Raw genomic sequence first — 15404 nt, forward strand, 5'->3', positions numbered from 1 at the left:
AACGGCTGCAGACTCTAAAAACGTGAATATAATCCACGTCTGCAAAATCTACCGAAACACATCAAAAGAAAATCTTAGTTGATTTCAGTGGTCTCTGTACACGAGAACGGCGCTTATATTAAACGCGGGATCTTCGTCGAAGTTGGTGATCCCTCCTGGTGGGTAGAGAGAGCGTCCCCAGTCTTCGGCGTCTTCTTCGCCACTGGTTCGAAGAGACTTTTGGAATCCTGGTCCCGAGGATGATACGAGAAGGGAGCCTAATCGGACGTTTTTAATTGGCTGCTTAACAGGTGGTGGGGATTAGAATTTACCGTACCGTCCCTTCTCCCGACCGATACCTGACACCTGTTACGCAGCCAATTAAAATCGTCCGATTAGGTACCCTTCCCGTATAATAGTAACCAATAAACGTAACCAATTTTCAAATTTATTAATCAACTATGTATTAGACATTTTTGACGATTATCCAGTTTTCCAATTCCTACCTACGCTTACCGACACTGCTCGCTTTTGAAGGTAAGAGAAGAACACTCGTGATGCCCTCTTTGACTTTACCCTTCACTTACCTTATTTATTTTATCCGCAAATGATACAGGCATCCTCCCATCCACCCTCCAAGAAGACATCCATATCCAATCCCAACGCCACCGATTCAACATTCTGTTTTAGTCATGGAGAAAGAACGCTGAACGGAAATGACTATCTCACTCAAATACAATCTGGTTTACGATTTCGTCCTAACACTAACTTAACCCTGACTTGATTGTTCATTGCAAGGAATCGAAGATTATTTTGGAAATGAAAAGTGATTTTTCCGTTCAGGGTAGAAGCACAACTCGAACGTATTCCACAGTACTTACCTCTACAAACCCCACGAATAGCAGGAAATACAGAAATCGTTTACATGTAATATTTTAATGAACAAGAAAAATTAACGTTACGCCGGAAGATAAGGAGTCCGGTGAAAGTGAAAACAACATATTGAGGGTCTACACGTAATGCAATTTATTAATATTCTCTTTTTACAAGGGCAGTTTACTTGTTGCCGAGCCTTCTAATTAACCGACGTAGTCGGACAGGCTCGATTCACTCTACGCCGTGACGTCAGCCATGAGAGCTGAATTAACGATGAGAAGAATGAAATCCGAATTGCGAAATGAAATAATCGACGGGTTCTATGTATCAGTCTCTCTTTACAAAAGCTGAGTAAAACAACGACGGTCAAGGTGGGGTGATACCGTAGCGAGCAACCTTCCGGAGAGTTCCTGAATTAACGTCGATCCAAGTACAGGACCTTACGAGCAGTTTCGTCCGTCCGACTCGGAGTCAGGTCGCTCGACGAATCGACCACACCTCGACTAATCTTATGCCATAAACGTAAATAAAATTATATAAACATAAGTGCCAACTAGCTGGTCGGTTGGAAGATCCAAGGTACCACCCAAGGATCTAACCACGAGCATCCGACCACGTTGCACTTTCAACTCGTCGCGTATATCGGACTAAAAATGGGCTGACGCGTCGCGAGAATTCCGAATTCCTCGCGAGAGGTACAACTTAACCGAGACGAATGTCTGCTCGTCGTCGAACGCTCCGTCGCCAGTATCCCTAGTTCTTTGAAATGTACTAAAGCGTTCCTATTTTCTTCTAAGTCCAGGGACCGTCTGGCCTTCAATGAAAACGCCCAACCTGCCGACGAGACCGGGCTCTCGGAGCGCCCGACAAGCGACCGCAACGACTTTGTACATTTCGTTCGATTACAATTCCAACGAATGAAACGGCTACTCTTGTACGGTGATTCCCCGTTCGTGGGATCACCCGCGCGAATGTTACAAGTACATTTTCTTTTTTTTTTCCCTACTGTTAATTGATCTTTAGTAGAAACGGCGAGCGCTCGATTCTCCACCCGTACTTTCGCGTCGCGCCGTCTCCGCAGACAGCCCTCCGAATTTTGGAAATAGATCGATGGGATGGATCGACTCAAAGAAATGTATCTACATCGCTTTAGCGACCGCGAACTGCCAACTTATGCGAGCGATTGACACAAGAGACGGTCGTAGAGCGGACGGCGCAACTCTTTCGGTGGACCCTCGAAGACTTCTCCGACCGTAAAGCTACCTTACTTCTCAATTAAGTCCAACGAAAGTAAAGATTCGCTGTGGTAATGTGTGCAGAAAAATATCGTAGATACAATCGAGTAATCAAGACGTATGGCAATAGTTGCATTCCTTCCTCCGGGTACCGGGGATTCATTTATTTACAGAGTAATAGTGTAACGCTTCTCTTCCCTTTTTGGTACCGGACGTCCTCGCGTTGCCTCGGCCGGCTCCCAGGAGCCGCGAAAGGAGGCGAGGACCTCGGACATCGACGTGTGTATTTACAAGAAAATATCCGCATTTCCCCCCTAGGCGGGTGTCTACGACTGACAAAAGCAGGGCGAGTCAAGTCGGATCGCCCGAAACTCCGAGAATCGAGCTCTCGTTGCGCCGCTTTTTTTACGACATTACCTCAACTCGTCATAATACGAACACTGGCAGATGGCAACTCGCGAACCGACTCACATTTTCTTTAGCCATTTACGAATTTTTTTACCTTACTCACTATGGACACTTGTCACCGGATCATCCGGCTGTGAATTAACGACAACGGGGCGGACAAAAATGCGATACTAGGAATTATATGACAGTAGACGGGATATCGAGGTTGCGACCAATTCTCCCTCTGGTTTGGGTTTACACGTGCAAATGCGATTCGCGACTGCATCGGAGGATACAACTGGAAAAGTGCAAATGGTTCAGGCCCGAACGCGCGATGCTTCATCGATAGAATGTTTCTCAGGCTAGAAAAAATCTTCAAACGTTATAGGGGAAAGAGTTGACCGTAGTACGTGAAAATTGACGTTTCATTTCCCGTTTCCATTGATTTCATCCACTTTGTTGTGAATTAGTGCTCGAATCTATAAATAAGTCAAATAAAATTAATCTTAACTCTCTAGTTTTATAAGCAATGACTGGCGTTTAAAACTTTCTCACGGGAAGAAACAAGTATTTATTCGTGAAAATTGTTATTAGTTGTTAATAGCGCTTTAACACATTTTTAAACAGGTAACATGTTTGTTCCATTTTTTAATGCCGAACTAGACAGGAAAGAAAACATGTTATTTCTTTGAAATTTATTATACCTAGTCAATATTACCGTCATAAAAGTATTAATCTAAATCACATATACATTGAAAAGAACACAGTGAAATTTCTCTCGAAAATATATACCGGATGCATATAGCCGAGCCTTAAACAAGAATGTTTGACAGATTTTATTACCAATAAATAATAGCAGGTTCAGCGCTTGAAGACTTTTCATAACTTGAGACAGCCATCTTAATTTCAAAACATGCGTTTCCTAACATTCGCAACGATCTCTCATTTAGACCCACGAGTAGCCTTACAAACATACATGTATGCATACCTATGTATAACCGACGAATCTATATTTATATTTATAGATATCTTACGAAAAGGAATATGTACATATGATACTGGCAGTAATTTTTTTCATTTTCACCTAATTCCTCGTTCGTTCCGACAAAAATGGCTAACTGTGCGCTTAGCACACTACGACCTTTTGCAATTTATTTAACTCGCCACGCGATTATCTAATTTTCTCTGGTCACTTTAGAAGTGGACTACGGAAGGAACGCGACGTAGCAGAGTACATTCTCAGATGGAACAGAGCGCTTCGACATTCAATTATACCGATCATCGGTTACCGTTCCACTGCAATTAACAAGTATACAGAAGAAGTCAATGATTTGGCGGTAATGCAAGAAAGTAACGCGATTACATTTAAACTCGAGGCCCAGCGGCAACGTTATCTTCACTAAGCAACGTCCATTAATGATATGTTTCTATTTTATGTATAATTTCGCAAACGTGTAAACTAATGACAACGAAGCCTCTACAGTTCCTTCGAGGTAGCTCTGAATTACGTTGATGTTCCAAGGAGCAGTATTAAAGAGACTACATCGACAAACCTCTAAAATTCATTAATCTTTATGAGCACATACTTTGTAAGAAATTTGACGTAAGATTCTATTGTACCTCCTTAAAACATCTTCAATAAGTTTGGTGCGCACTTCCAACGGTAGATCACAAGTCACGCTAGAATCGTAAGTCTAGGAACGTAAATCGGAGACTCCTTTGCGCTTATAGTGAACATTCATATAACGAAGCCTAAAATTCAATGTAAATATAAATAAGAAATTTGGCAGTGTCCAGTTCTTGTCTTCGTTCCTATTATTACCTATGTTTCGCAAAACATGAAACGATATTGCCTAAACGCTATAGTGCGATCTTTCTTAATTGAGATTTAATGCTAAGGAAAGTAATAGGTAATAAAGTGTGGAAACAGACCACTAATTACCTTGTTAAGGAATTATCTATTTTGAGTTTAATTAGACATATTTTTTGGCAAAATGGGTTTTGCTGATAATCGTCAAGGACTGAAGTACAGACTGACATATTAACGTTTCAGTATCAGTTTACACGGTATCTTTTGTGTACATACATATCAATTGGTCAAAGAAACGACGCAGTATACTATGCTTTTATTTTTAAACCCACGAACCAACAAAATTTCAGCTTCGACTCCCGCAAACTACATCCAATCAGATAAATAAAAAAAAGTATCAGCGGCAATATATATATGAATTCTTATCGGACACTGCACACAGAGGACTAAGAAGATAATTTGACAAATGAAATGGGACATGATCCATTTTTCCATTGAAGGCAGACCCAACGATCGGGTTCAAATATTTAACAGCTTGTCAGGCATGCGGTCACATGTTACTGCAAAAATGTTTGTTATCGACTGTTTACCGAGGGCAGGAGCCCTTAGAATCACGAATGTCAATAAACGCTGTCAATTCGGCTTAATTTAAATTACCAGACGGCAGACAAACTCATAAATATCAGTACAGCAAATAACTAACACCACGAAAAATATTGTTTGCCATTTTTAGCGAAAACAGGTATGTATACCCTGTAGCCCGTAATACTTTAATCAACCAAACAGTAAATACATTTTTCAAGGTTGTTTTAACGATTGTCATCTAACCGTATTGATTGCAGGTATGGATATTTTAAATTGATATTTTAGTGATTTTATTTCAATAAAAATGAACGTTGTAATCAGTGCACTATATTGAAAATAATGGTAGACCGCACTATAGTTACTGAAATGCAAAACACGTTGCATAATTTTCGATACAAATAAATAGATCTTAAGATATACCTATTTTAGGTACATTTATCTAAGCATAAAGCGACCAGCAAATTTGCGCCGCGCATTATTAAGGAAGTACAGTGGTGGACATGAATGCCTTCCCTGCACATACGGTATGCCAATGCATGATGGATAGGCATTCATGTCCATCAGTGTACACACACTTTTATAACATGTAACTAAATAAGTTCGACTGATTAAAAGGTTCCATAATTTAAATTTCGCGCACCAGAAGAAATTAGGCTATTAAACAAATCTTGCACGGAAAATTTTTGTTGTATATAAGTATTGCTTCATTTCTGGATGTGAAAACAAATGCAAACTTATGCTGAAATATGAAAATTGTCATGCTAGTCTCCCATTTCGTCGTGGTATCAACATTACGCCGCTCGTCGAGTACTATTTAAAATTAATTTTCCGCATAATTTCATAGGCTTCATTACACATCGAAACCATCATATTTTCCTAATAAGCTCCTATACTTTGAAGGTCAAGTTTCAAGAACATCTGCAGTTCTGCGGCTGTTATTAATAGCTTGCAAATTGAAAGATTAAGTGAAAAAATGGTACCATAGATTCACATTTCTTGAGAACAGGAATTACGTTAAAAACTTAACCGTTTATCCAAAATAGCTGTGTTGCATTTCTCGTAATTATGTATGGATTTCATCCTAATAAAGCAGACATATTAACCTATACTAACAGTTTGCACAGTTAAAATCTGATATTTAATTTAAACATTCTGTCCTTAAAAAAATGCCATTCACTGGAGAACAAATTGAAACAAATGTTAAATTGTCATAAAAAATCATGCATTATGTCGCAATTTACGGCTTAATCTCGTTGACGTAGAATATAGAAATGTATTACAAGGGTCTACTTCCAACAAGGATTTCAACATCTTAAGACATGCAATGAAATGGTTATTAAATTGTAGTCCGAAAAAAAAAACTAAAAGAAATTGTTTTCCATAAGTCATCCACTTGATAAGGAAGGTGTTTAATCCCTCGTTTCCAATCAATCTATTCGAATGTTTACACTATCACCTTCCTTTAATATATGGGCATTGAATTATATGTATCACTGAAAGTTATTCCAATTCTAATGCTGCAATAATAATGGGACAAACTAGAATCTTTAACACATTACAAGCTGAAAAATTTAACACGGAACGAACATAGGACATGCACACACTTTTCAAATGTTTGGTTATCACTCAATCCGGTTTTTTAAAAAGAAATTCCCATGTTCATAACTCATAAATTTCAGATGAACAACTGACAACTATGACATACTGAATAAATTAAGTTAATTAAATAATTTCGTTATAAATTTAATTAACCATTTTTGAAGAAAACCATTTAGGAAGCAATCTATGTTTTGAACCCCTGTAAATGTGTAATCTATTTCGATAACGAATTGCAAGTATGCATATCCGACCGACAGTAATAAAAAAAAAAAAATGAAAAGAAAAAACTTACAACTATGGAAATCACTAACAAAAACCAGCTCCTTATACACTATACTGAATGTAAGTATTCATGAATGATATGGATAATTTTAAGTAACCTACGAATACAACCATTAATACAACCTAAATCATTTAATTTGAATCATGCTTAACTTCCGGCAGTCATAATATAGAGAAATGCAAACTTTTTGAATATTCAATTTTTTCCACATTTTCAGTCATGTGCAAAAATACATCGAAAAAGTACTTTTTAATGAGAACAGTAAACTCATTGTGATAAGTTTATTATTTAAGATTCAACTGACGTAAAAATTATTGTAGCACTGTATGTATATTGTAAATATTTTAAACGTGATAAGTGTGCCAATTGAATTCTACAACTAACCCCTCCCAATCTCTTTTTTTTTCATTGACTTCATGCATGTTAATACTTTTAATCATTACCACTTTTCATTATAATCCTTCAATCAACGAGCTTTGATCAAAAGTTTTATGCAGGTAAATTGATTATGCTACTGGTGAGGGTTAATCCCAATTATAATGTGTTAAATATTAGACAAAAATTGATCATTTATCAATATATAAAAAAAATGTTTCAATTTAATGTCTATAAAGCTCATAATTTGTTATTTAATGTTACTTAATCCTTGAAAACAGTGCTGAACAAAATTGCATTCTTAGATGCAATATAAGTAAACACGAGATCAAATGTCAAACAATGGTTTCAAATCAATAAATTTTACAACTGCAGACAACTTTGATCATTTAAACACGCCATTATTAAAAGTATTTCTTTCCAATTTTAGATGGTATAAATATGTAGTTACTTTTTTAGTCTTGTATAGTAGTGAGCAATGCTACAGCTGCATCATTATCTTCTCAGGCTATAAAACACATTTTCACATTTCGGTTATATTTATTCGGTTATAAATTTTAATTTGGTTTCAGGGCACGAGCCACTATAGAAATATTGATAGAAAAGTAGAATTAAATTTGCCAAAGGTATCAGAAAAATTGATCTAAATCAAGAATAATCAAGAAATACGAAGTATTGGACTTAATCGTAATAATAAGTTTCATGAAATCTTAAACTAATTCTTTAGAAGCCTAAGAAGACAATGTTGCATAAGCCGGAGTCTAACTCTACAATCGTATTGAAAAATAACCTCTGGAGGTCTAGTCTGCTTTTGTTTTTACATCTAACTATTTACGTTCGCTGGTATGTTAGCTTAAGCGGGAGGAACAGTCATCTGCAGCGCTTAGCCGAGAATCACGAATACTATTCATTCCACCACTTCACCTTAACTTTCTTACAATACATTTGAAGCGGCCGACCAACCTCTAATCAAACACAGAACTTTCGTTTAATACGTTTTTTTTATCTAACGTGGCCCACATTCACTGACGTTCTTGAGACTATTGCGTTATTCTACTTTACACCTGGCAAAAGTCAATTTTGATTGATTTTATACATCATAAAGTACGTATACTGATTAAAATTAAATCACATTGAAACACGCGATAAAATGGAAATAAACGTACGATGACCTTTAAACAAATTGAACACCATGCTCGACATGGCATGTGCATGTTGAATTCTTAATTAAAGAACACCTTTTAAATACAAAGCCATTTAATTAAATGAACACGTTTCTTCAAGTATTAATTGATATTTTGAGATCGAGAATTTCACGACACATCGAACGAGTGGAGTCATTAAATCAGTGTTCATTCCTTAAAAATATACGTAAGTAAATTCATCGACCAGCGATGAATAGTTTCAATCTGATTCATTATCGATATCCTTTAGGACTTTTTTTGACCTAATAAAATATCAATATTCAAAAGACATTGCCAAATAACGTTTCAATTTACAAAAACATTCAGACATCACACACCGATCGATAAAGTCATGTTAATCGTACGTAGGTATGCAAATCTAATAAACGGCAGTGTATGTGGCTCGGGATCATTTTATCACCCATTATCGGACACAAAGAAGAGATTGGCAGCTGGTCCTTCTTTCTCGAACTCGATGCTGAATAGCAATACCCTATTAAATTACAAAGATATCGTGGAACGATTTTTTACCGTTAGGTGTTAGGTCCCTCCCACTCGATGAGGTACTGCGTTTGGCCATTTGGACCTAATCGCTTTGCTCTAACAACGAACTTCTCACCCGCGGCTATTCGGTTCGCAGCCCCAAAGTAGATATTCACTGACGATTTGAGATCATCCATCGATATGTCCGGAGCATTTTGCTTCATCGGAGAACATTTTGGTGACGAGGGTACACTGCCTTTCTTCTGCTGAGGGTCCGGGGGCGTTGGTTTGTCACTACTTTGACGTTGACGCAGTCTCCTTCCATTCAAAGCGTAATTGACGCAGTTACCTATTTGACTGCTAGCACTGTTGGATGTACCGTTGAACGAACTTCTCAGATTTCTCACAAACTCACTCTTCACTTCGTTGTTGCGCGCGGGCAGAATAGCCGCGGTTTTACTCGCGGTAGGTTGAAATTGTTGTTGCTGCTGCTGTTGCTGCGATGGACGACCTCTACGATGCTGTCTTCGGCGTTTCACCTGTCCGTTTCTATCTACGATAATGTCCTTCTCTGAGAGCTGACGTTTCGCCGGCCTCACTAATGGTGGCTGTGATATAACCGGTGTCAGCGGTAGTGGCAGTGTTATTGGACACTGATTGTAAGGCAGAGGGGTACTGGAACTTCCTTGCCCAGGTCCTGAAGGAGTACCTAATAAGTCACTGAGATTTCTGAAGGGATTATTCTTTCCTTCAAAGTCTTTTGGAGGTGGTATGAAGGAATCAAGCGTTCCTCGTGAACTAGTCTCGTCGCCACTCGTGTCCGCAGGTGTCGAGGGAGGCAGCGGATGCATTAAATCAACAGAACTAGGTACCGAAAGTTCTGACATTACCGAGGTCGTAGCAGGTGGGGTCGGAGGACCAGAGACGGAAGTCGGAGGTGTCGGAGGTAAATCCGATGCCTCCGAAGTTCGAGATTTACTCTACAAGAACAAAAAAAATTATTGAACAAAATTATTAATAAACAAAACATTCATATACAATGAACTAAACCATACCTTTGCAATTGCATTTTTCAGGAGTTTTCTAGCTTTCCTGTACCTTGCTTCTCTAACTCCTTGCAACTTGGATGCAGAGTTATCAGCACAGCCCTTTTCTCTTTTTTTATGTTTTCGCAACATTCTCTCTCGAGAACTACCTAATACCATGAGTCTTCTTCTTCTTTGTAAACTAAGTTTGGGAAATGGAAAAGATTTCTTCACAAAACCTCCTCCACTGTACCTAATATTAAAAGACACTTTTCAGTTCCTTTCTTCACATGCATTAACATTAACTTTGCAGATAATACCTACCTGTCTCGTAATGACTGAGTAGCTTGATTGGGAGGGCTTGGACAGGAACTGTGCTCTGCTTCCGAGTTCTGATAAATCGTTCCTCTCATTACAAGGTCTGACGGATTTACAGGAATTTCCAAATTTTCTGCTGGTCTTTGTTTCAATGCATTCAATTGTTTTGTACTTTCTAATATACATGCTACAGGCCTAAAATCATAATAAACGAAAATACTGAAATATTACAAACTTACTTAATAACAAATATTAAACAAGAAGGGAATACAATTTTTAATAACAAAGAAATTGACTAACCCGCTGGGTGGAGGAAGATATTGCAGTCTTTTATTAGCACCCCAACACTGCTGTAGAACAGAATCATCTACAGGACCAGTTGCAGGAAGATTGACGATGGGACATGGCGGTGGCAATCTAACTCGAAGACCCCATATTGTTGTTCGCTTTTTTATTTCTCTACCACACTTAAATCTATTCCTGTTGTTCGTTAGTATTGCAAGTATGGATTCCCTGCGTATCTGCGCGCTGACATCACGGATCTGTAAAAAAATACTTTATCTCTTAAAAATATTTTGTTTTCGAGATCTATAGCAGTAAATATAGCCGTGTATTAAATGTACAGAACATGAATCGAATTACACGAAATGTACTTACTCTAGGAGGTAACTGCAAATTATTCCAATTGTCATTTGCATATGGTACGATAACGGTGTCCAAATCATAATACTTTTTAGCATTATAAACGGTAAGATTGTACAACATCAGGTGCACCAAATCTACCCATTTCAATTCCAGGCGTCGCACAAATTCTTTACCGTAATTGCACGTTGAACAAACGAACACATAAAACCTACAGACATAACATTCATATTAACATGAATTACCCTCTGAAAAAGTGACTGATCTGTACAAACAGCACTTACCTGTCACCACTGTACAGTGGATACGTCAAGCAACTTACGCACTTTTCATGGAACCACTGTTTACAACGGGCACACTGTAACATTTGTGTATACCATTCTCCATTAAGCCCACAATAACAGTAGATTTGTTCCGCATTAACTCGGTGGTGTGCATCCCAACTCAACATAACAGGCTATAAATAATAATATTCACTTTTTAACTTATGGGGATAAAAGTATGATTAAATGGAATATATGAAACGTGTACACACGATATATCAATGTATGATACAGATTAGATTTTTGGATATAAGAAAAGGTTCCGGTTTGTTTGATATAATAAAAATTTTCCATTCAATTTTGAAGGACAAAAAATCATGAAACACTTACATCATATGGTAATTTTGTCATGTCGTCTGGAGGTGGCTGAGGCTGATCTCTGCCGCTGCAAACCCTCCTGATATTTGCCTTAACCATTGATTTTTTAGGTTCTCCTGGATCCCGATTTCTCAGCTGAGTGTCTACACATCTTTTACACATCCAATATGTTTCATTTCCATCCTTTGCTATTTGAGGCTAAAACAAGAGTTAATACTTTTATTTAAAATGTTTGGATTAAGTACAAAAATTAGGTAAAATTGAAAATTGGGATATTGTAGATACCTGGTGACACAACTGATGATAGCCACGACTGCACTTGTCACACACGATAATGTCATTGTCAGTCTTGGGCTGTGATTTCTTACACAACACGCACATGACATTGGACTCTGGCATTGCCAGCTTTGTCAGCTCTTTTATCGATGACCAGGAAGATGTGTTGTCCAAGAATTTGACGAGACATTTTTCTCTTGCTAAATCCACCTGAACATGTATGAATTTTATGAATTCTATGAATTTATAATGAGAACAGAAGACGTAATTGGCTATTCCAATTCAGTAATTGTACAAATGGTTTGTTAAAGTCTTTGAGATAATGAATAATAAAAATGTATAGAACGCTAATGAATTAAATTTGACAGCATCATAGTAAATGTTTTAACGAGAAAAAGTACAAAGAAATGAAACTTCAAACACAAAAATGAACTTAAATTACCTCAAAGATTTTACAATATCGTTACAAACAAACTGAATTCTTATTACATGAGCCATGCTGTATCCTTTACCTCCACTATGGTTCCAAGATAATATTTCCCATCCTTATGTTGAAGTAGAACATCTTCACCATGAGAGAAGCCAAGACGTTGTTCCTTCGTTGTGCTGTCCGGCACAGCCGGACTCCCCTCAGGCTCCGACATTTTGAAGTTGTCTACAGACAGAAAAAGTTCCACCTATTTAGGGCATTTGGAAAAGTATGTAGATTCATGTGTAAGGTACATATATATGTAACATATATCTCGGCATAACTAAAAACCCTTACATTATAACATATAATACTCAAAATAACAATAGTGGGAATACTTGAAACGGTTTTGTAACATAAGATGTTCTAATAAATAACGGGTCTATGGAAATTCTGTCAACGGTAATAGAACTATAATATTAACATCCTAATAGAACAGGGCAACAACACAGAAATCCTTTCTCATAACCATACGTTTGTTATTAAACCATGGATTGATTTTTAGGATTTTCTCTCAAGGATGGCATCAAAACTGTCTACTGAAAATGATAAGCAAATCCTTTTTAACCAACAAGATATACTATATGCAAAGAAATGGATAACAGAGAAATTTAGAAATTAACCTCAAAAATTAACCACCTGAAAAGGTCCTGCTCTCTGAAACATGATTTTATCATTTAAACATGAATTCTGTTATTTGCACAGTTTCTTGACAACTTGCAAAAGGCTCCAGAAAAAAAAACTCCAAGAATCATCCCTATCAATCTGCAATATACATAATGAACTCAATCTTAAGACAACTTGCCTAGACCTTCAATGAAAACTTGCGACGTTCGGCGATATTTCTAACCTTCTTCTTGAAAACTGTAAGAATCGAGGGAAAATCGCACGATCGTGGGATAGAATGTACCGAGCGTACAAGGAGGTTCGTGCGAAATAATGGCAGCCCTTCCAGAGGGGCGATCCGTTAGGCACGATCCAGGTCCGAACAGCGCGGTTCGGACGACTTCGACAGGTCCGAATTTCCTAGGAAACGCTTGGACATTTTTAGTCGATAAAGTAGGCACTCTCCGAAGCCGTGAATCAGCGTGGAGAGATCCGCCAAGGGAAGTTGCGACCATATGATCGGCATCTCATTAAAAACCAGTCCTTGATAACCGCCCTAAAGAGTTGGCAGGAGACCGAAGGAGGAGGTCGGTAACGTTGACGGAATTCCCAGGGTACCTGGTAATTTCGTCCGCGAAAAATAAAATAACGCTCGATCTTGAAAAACCCGTGGCGCACCCCGCGTTCCGATCAAGGAGACGTACACAACCCCCACACCCAATCAATCGCAGGCAGACGGATCGCGAGAGACAGGGAGGGAATTCGAGGTCCTGGCGGCGTCGACGATTCCTCGAAAAAAAGGACTTGGTCGACGAGCCGAGGCCCCGATCTTTGGAGACGTACCTTAGAGTCCCGTCCAGGGAATCACGCCCGATTGTTATCCCTCATCTTCCGAGTCGTCAGCCATTCACGACTATGGGGCCCCGCCACGGCTACCGAGACACTCGCGCGCGGCAAAGTCTAGCTCTTTGGCCTCGAACACCGGTCTACTCGGCACGGTTCACGGGTCCCGGTCGCCGCCGCCGAACGGTCACCCATCAAGCGCCGTCCAGGTTGGCACGAGCACTCAGATTCGCACTCTTCTCATCGAGAATCGGCGCATCTTCATTGTGTCTCTTGCAAATTCGAATGGGCTGCGTCCGCCATCTTCGAGGAAACACTTGCTGGACACTACGCGAGTCGAGCGAGCTGTCCCGTAGTGCGACCGTCGGCCGCTGGCCGCGCTCAGGAACGGCAGAGCTCAAAATGGCGCCCGGAGTTCTCCGGAGCCTCGGCTGCCCGGGGCGAACCGAGTCTCCAGGGAGAAACGCCAGACTCGATGAGACGACGAGGAATCGATATTCCCTAATTGACGGATTTGCGTTAATACGCCGAACTAATGGTACGCGTAATATGTGTAGTAGGAAGGTATTTAGGGCTCCCAATCGTTGTAACCTTCTTTCTTATATTTAACTGAATATTTACCAACACCCCTCTATACTGAACACTCTCTGAGAAGGACTGGGAATTGAATATGCATGAGATTTTTAACGTGTTTATTTTCGTATCGAAAGTAACTTAAAATTCGCTTGATCAAAAGTTATTCTTTTCGCGATATAAAGAATTTTTGTTAAATATGAAGGTATGAACGACTCGTTGATGCAGTATTCAAATTATAAATGCAAACATAATTAACATGAACAGGGTTTCTCAAATAAAGAATACGAACCTGGTCATCTCCCGCCCACCCCCTTCCACAACGAAAAACCAACATAAACAATTGGTAATATGTCGATCTGAAAACTGAAAGTTATCACATATTTAAGTAGTTGTGGAAAAAAGAATTATGTAAAAATATTAGCTTAAATGGTGTTAATATCTCTTTAATAAGTTATTCAATGATTGACGCAGTACATCTTCCGCGGCACGGTATACTCTTCGGTGTTAAACAGTTTGGACTTCTATTTTGTTTACCTTCCGAAGACCCTTTGCATGGACTTTTAAACCTATAAATTATATCGTCCATCTCTGACTTCTACACCACATAAATTTATGACGATCACTTGAAATTGTATTGTTCACCGGACATTACCCTGAATTTAGGACGAGGCCCCTTTCGGCGAAAGCGATTGTGTCCCTTCGGGAGGGAACGGCTTCTTGTTCTTTCTCTTTTTGTTTTTTCTTTTTCTTTTTATGAATAGCGAATCTATGCTAATCCATCCGCCATCAGCTTCCTCCCACTAGTGTACATGAACGTCTCCGATCGGTTCACAGTCTAGTAGTATGAGAGATTATTGATGAGGGTGGGATTAACTTGATTTACTTGTATAAAGTATAAATTGAAATAAATGGATGCCGACGGTTGAAAGCGTTTAAATGATAGATATTTAATTTCTAGACATTTAAACTTTATTGCGTTTTCGCGTAATTTATTTCAATCATTTTGTAAACTAAGTACATCACAGTACTAGTTTCGATCAATGAAATGACCGAATCGAAGGCGTGTTATGCACGAACAAAATTAGAAATATAAATTACGCCTGATCATGTTATACAACAGATGCTTTCACAACCCTAAATACTACATTTTCATAAATGTAAAAATCAAGAATGCATGAAAATAGGGTTCTGTATTGAAATGATTCACATATG

General features: G+C 38.6%; 1 protein-coding gene across 1 annotated transcript; it reads right to left on the reverse strand.

The window, feature by feature from the left end:
* Positions 1-991: 991 nt before the first annotated feature.
* On the reverse strand, positions 992-13901 carry LOC105704251 (polycomb protein Pcl). Its single transcript, XM_012433314.2, has 10 exons — positions 13617-13901; positions 12211-12353; positions 11708-11908; positions 11435-11620; positions 11066-11238; positions 10797-10992; positions 10440-10681; positions 10146-10334; positions 9852-10074; positions 992-9776 (listed from the first exon to the last, which is right to left on the reverse strand). Exons 2-10 carry the CDS (start codon positions 12340-12342, stop codon positions 8847-8849), a joined length of 2472 nt encoding a protein of 823 aa, XP_012288737.1. The 5' UTR covers positions 12343-12353; positions 13617-13901; the 3' UTR covers positions 992-8846.
* Positions 13902-15404: the final 1503 nt, after the last annotated feature.

Source organism: Orussus abietinus, unplaced genomic scaffold (genome assembly GCF_000612105.2).
Source record: "Orussus abietinus isolate OABI.00-Male unplaced genomic scaffold, Oabi_2.0 scaffold356, whole genome shotgun sequence".
NCBI lineage: Eukaryota > Metazoa > Arthropoda > Insecta > Hymenoptera > Orussidae > Orussus > Orussus abietinus.

Bases quoted from the DNA above. Each gene is read 5' to 3' on its own strand.
- LOC105704251 (XM_012433314.2), bottom strand. From the start codon at position 12,342: ATGTCGGAGCCTGAGGGGAGTCCGGCTGTGCCGGACAGCACAACGAAG. The intron at 11,909-12,210 runs GTAAAGGATACA...ATACATGTTCAG, and splicing joins ATCTTGGAACCATAGTGGAG to GTGGATTTAGCAAGAGAAAA. The intron at 10,993-11,065 runs GTAAGTGCTGTT...TTATGTCTGTAG, and splicing joins CCACTGTACAGTGGTGACAG to GTTTTATGTGTTCGTTTGTT.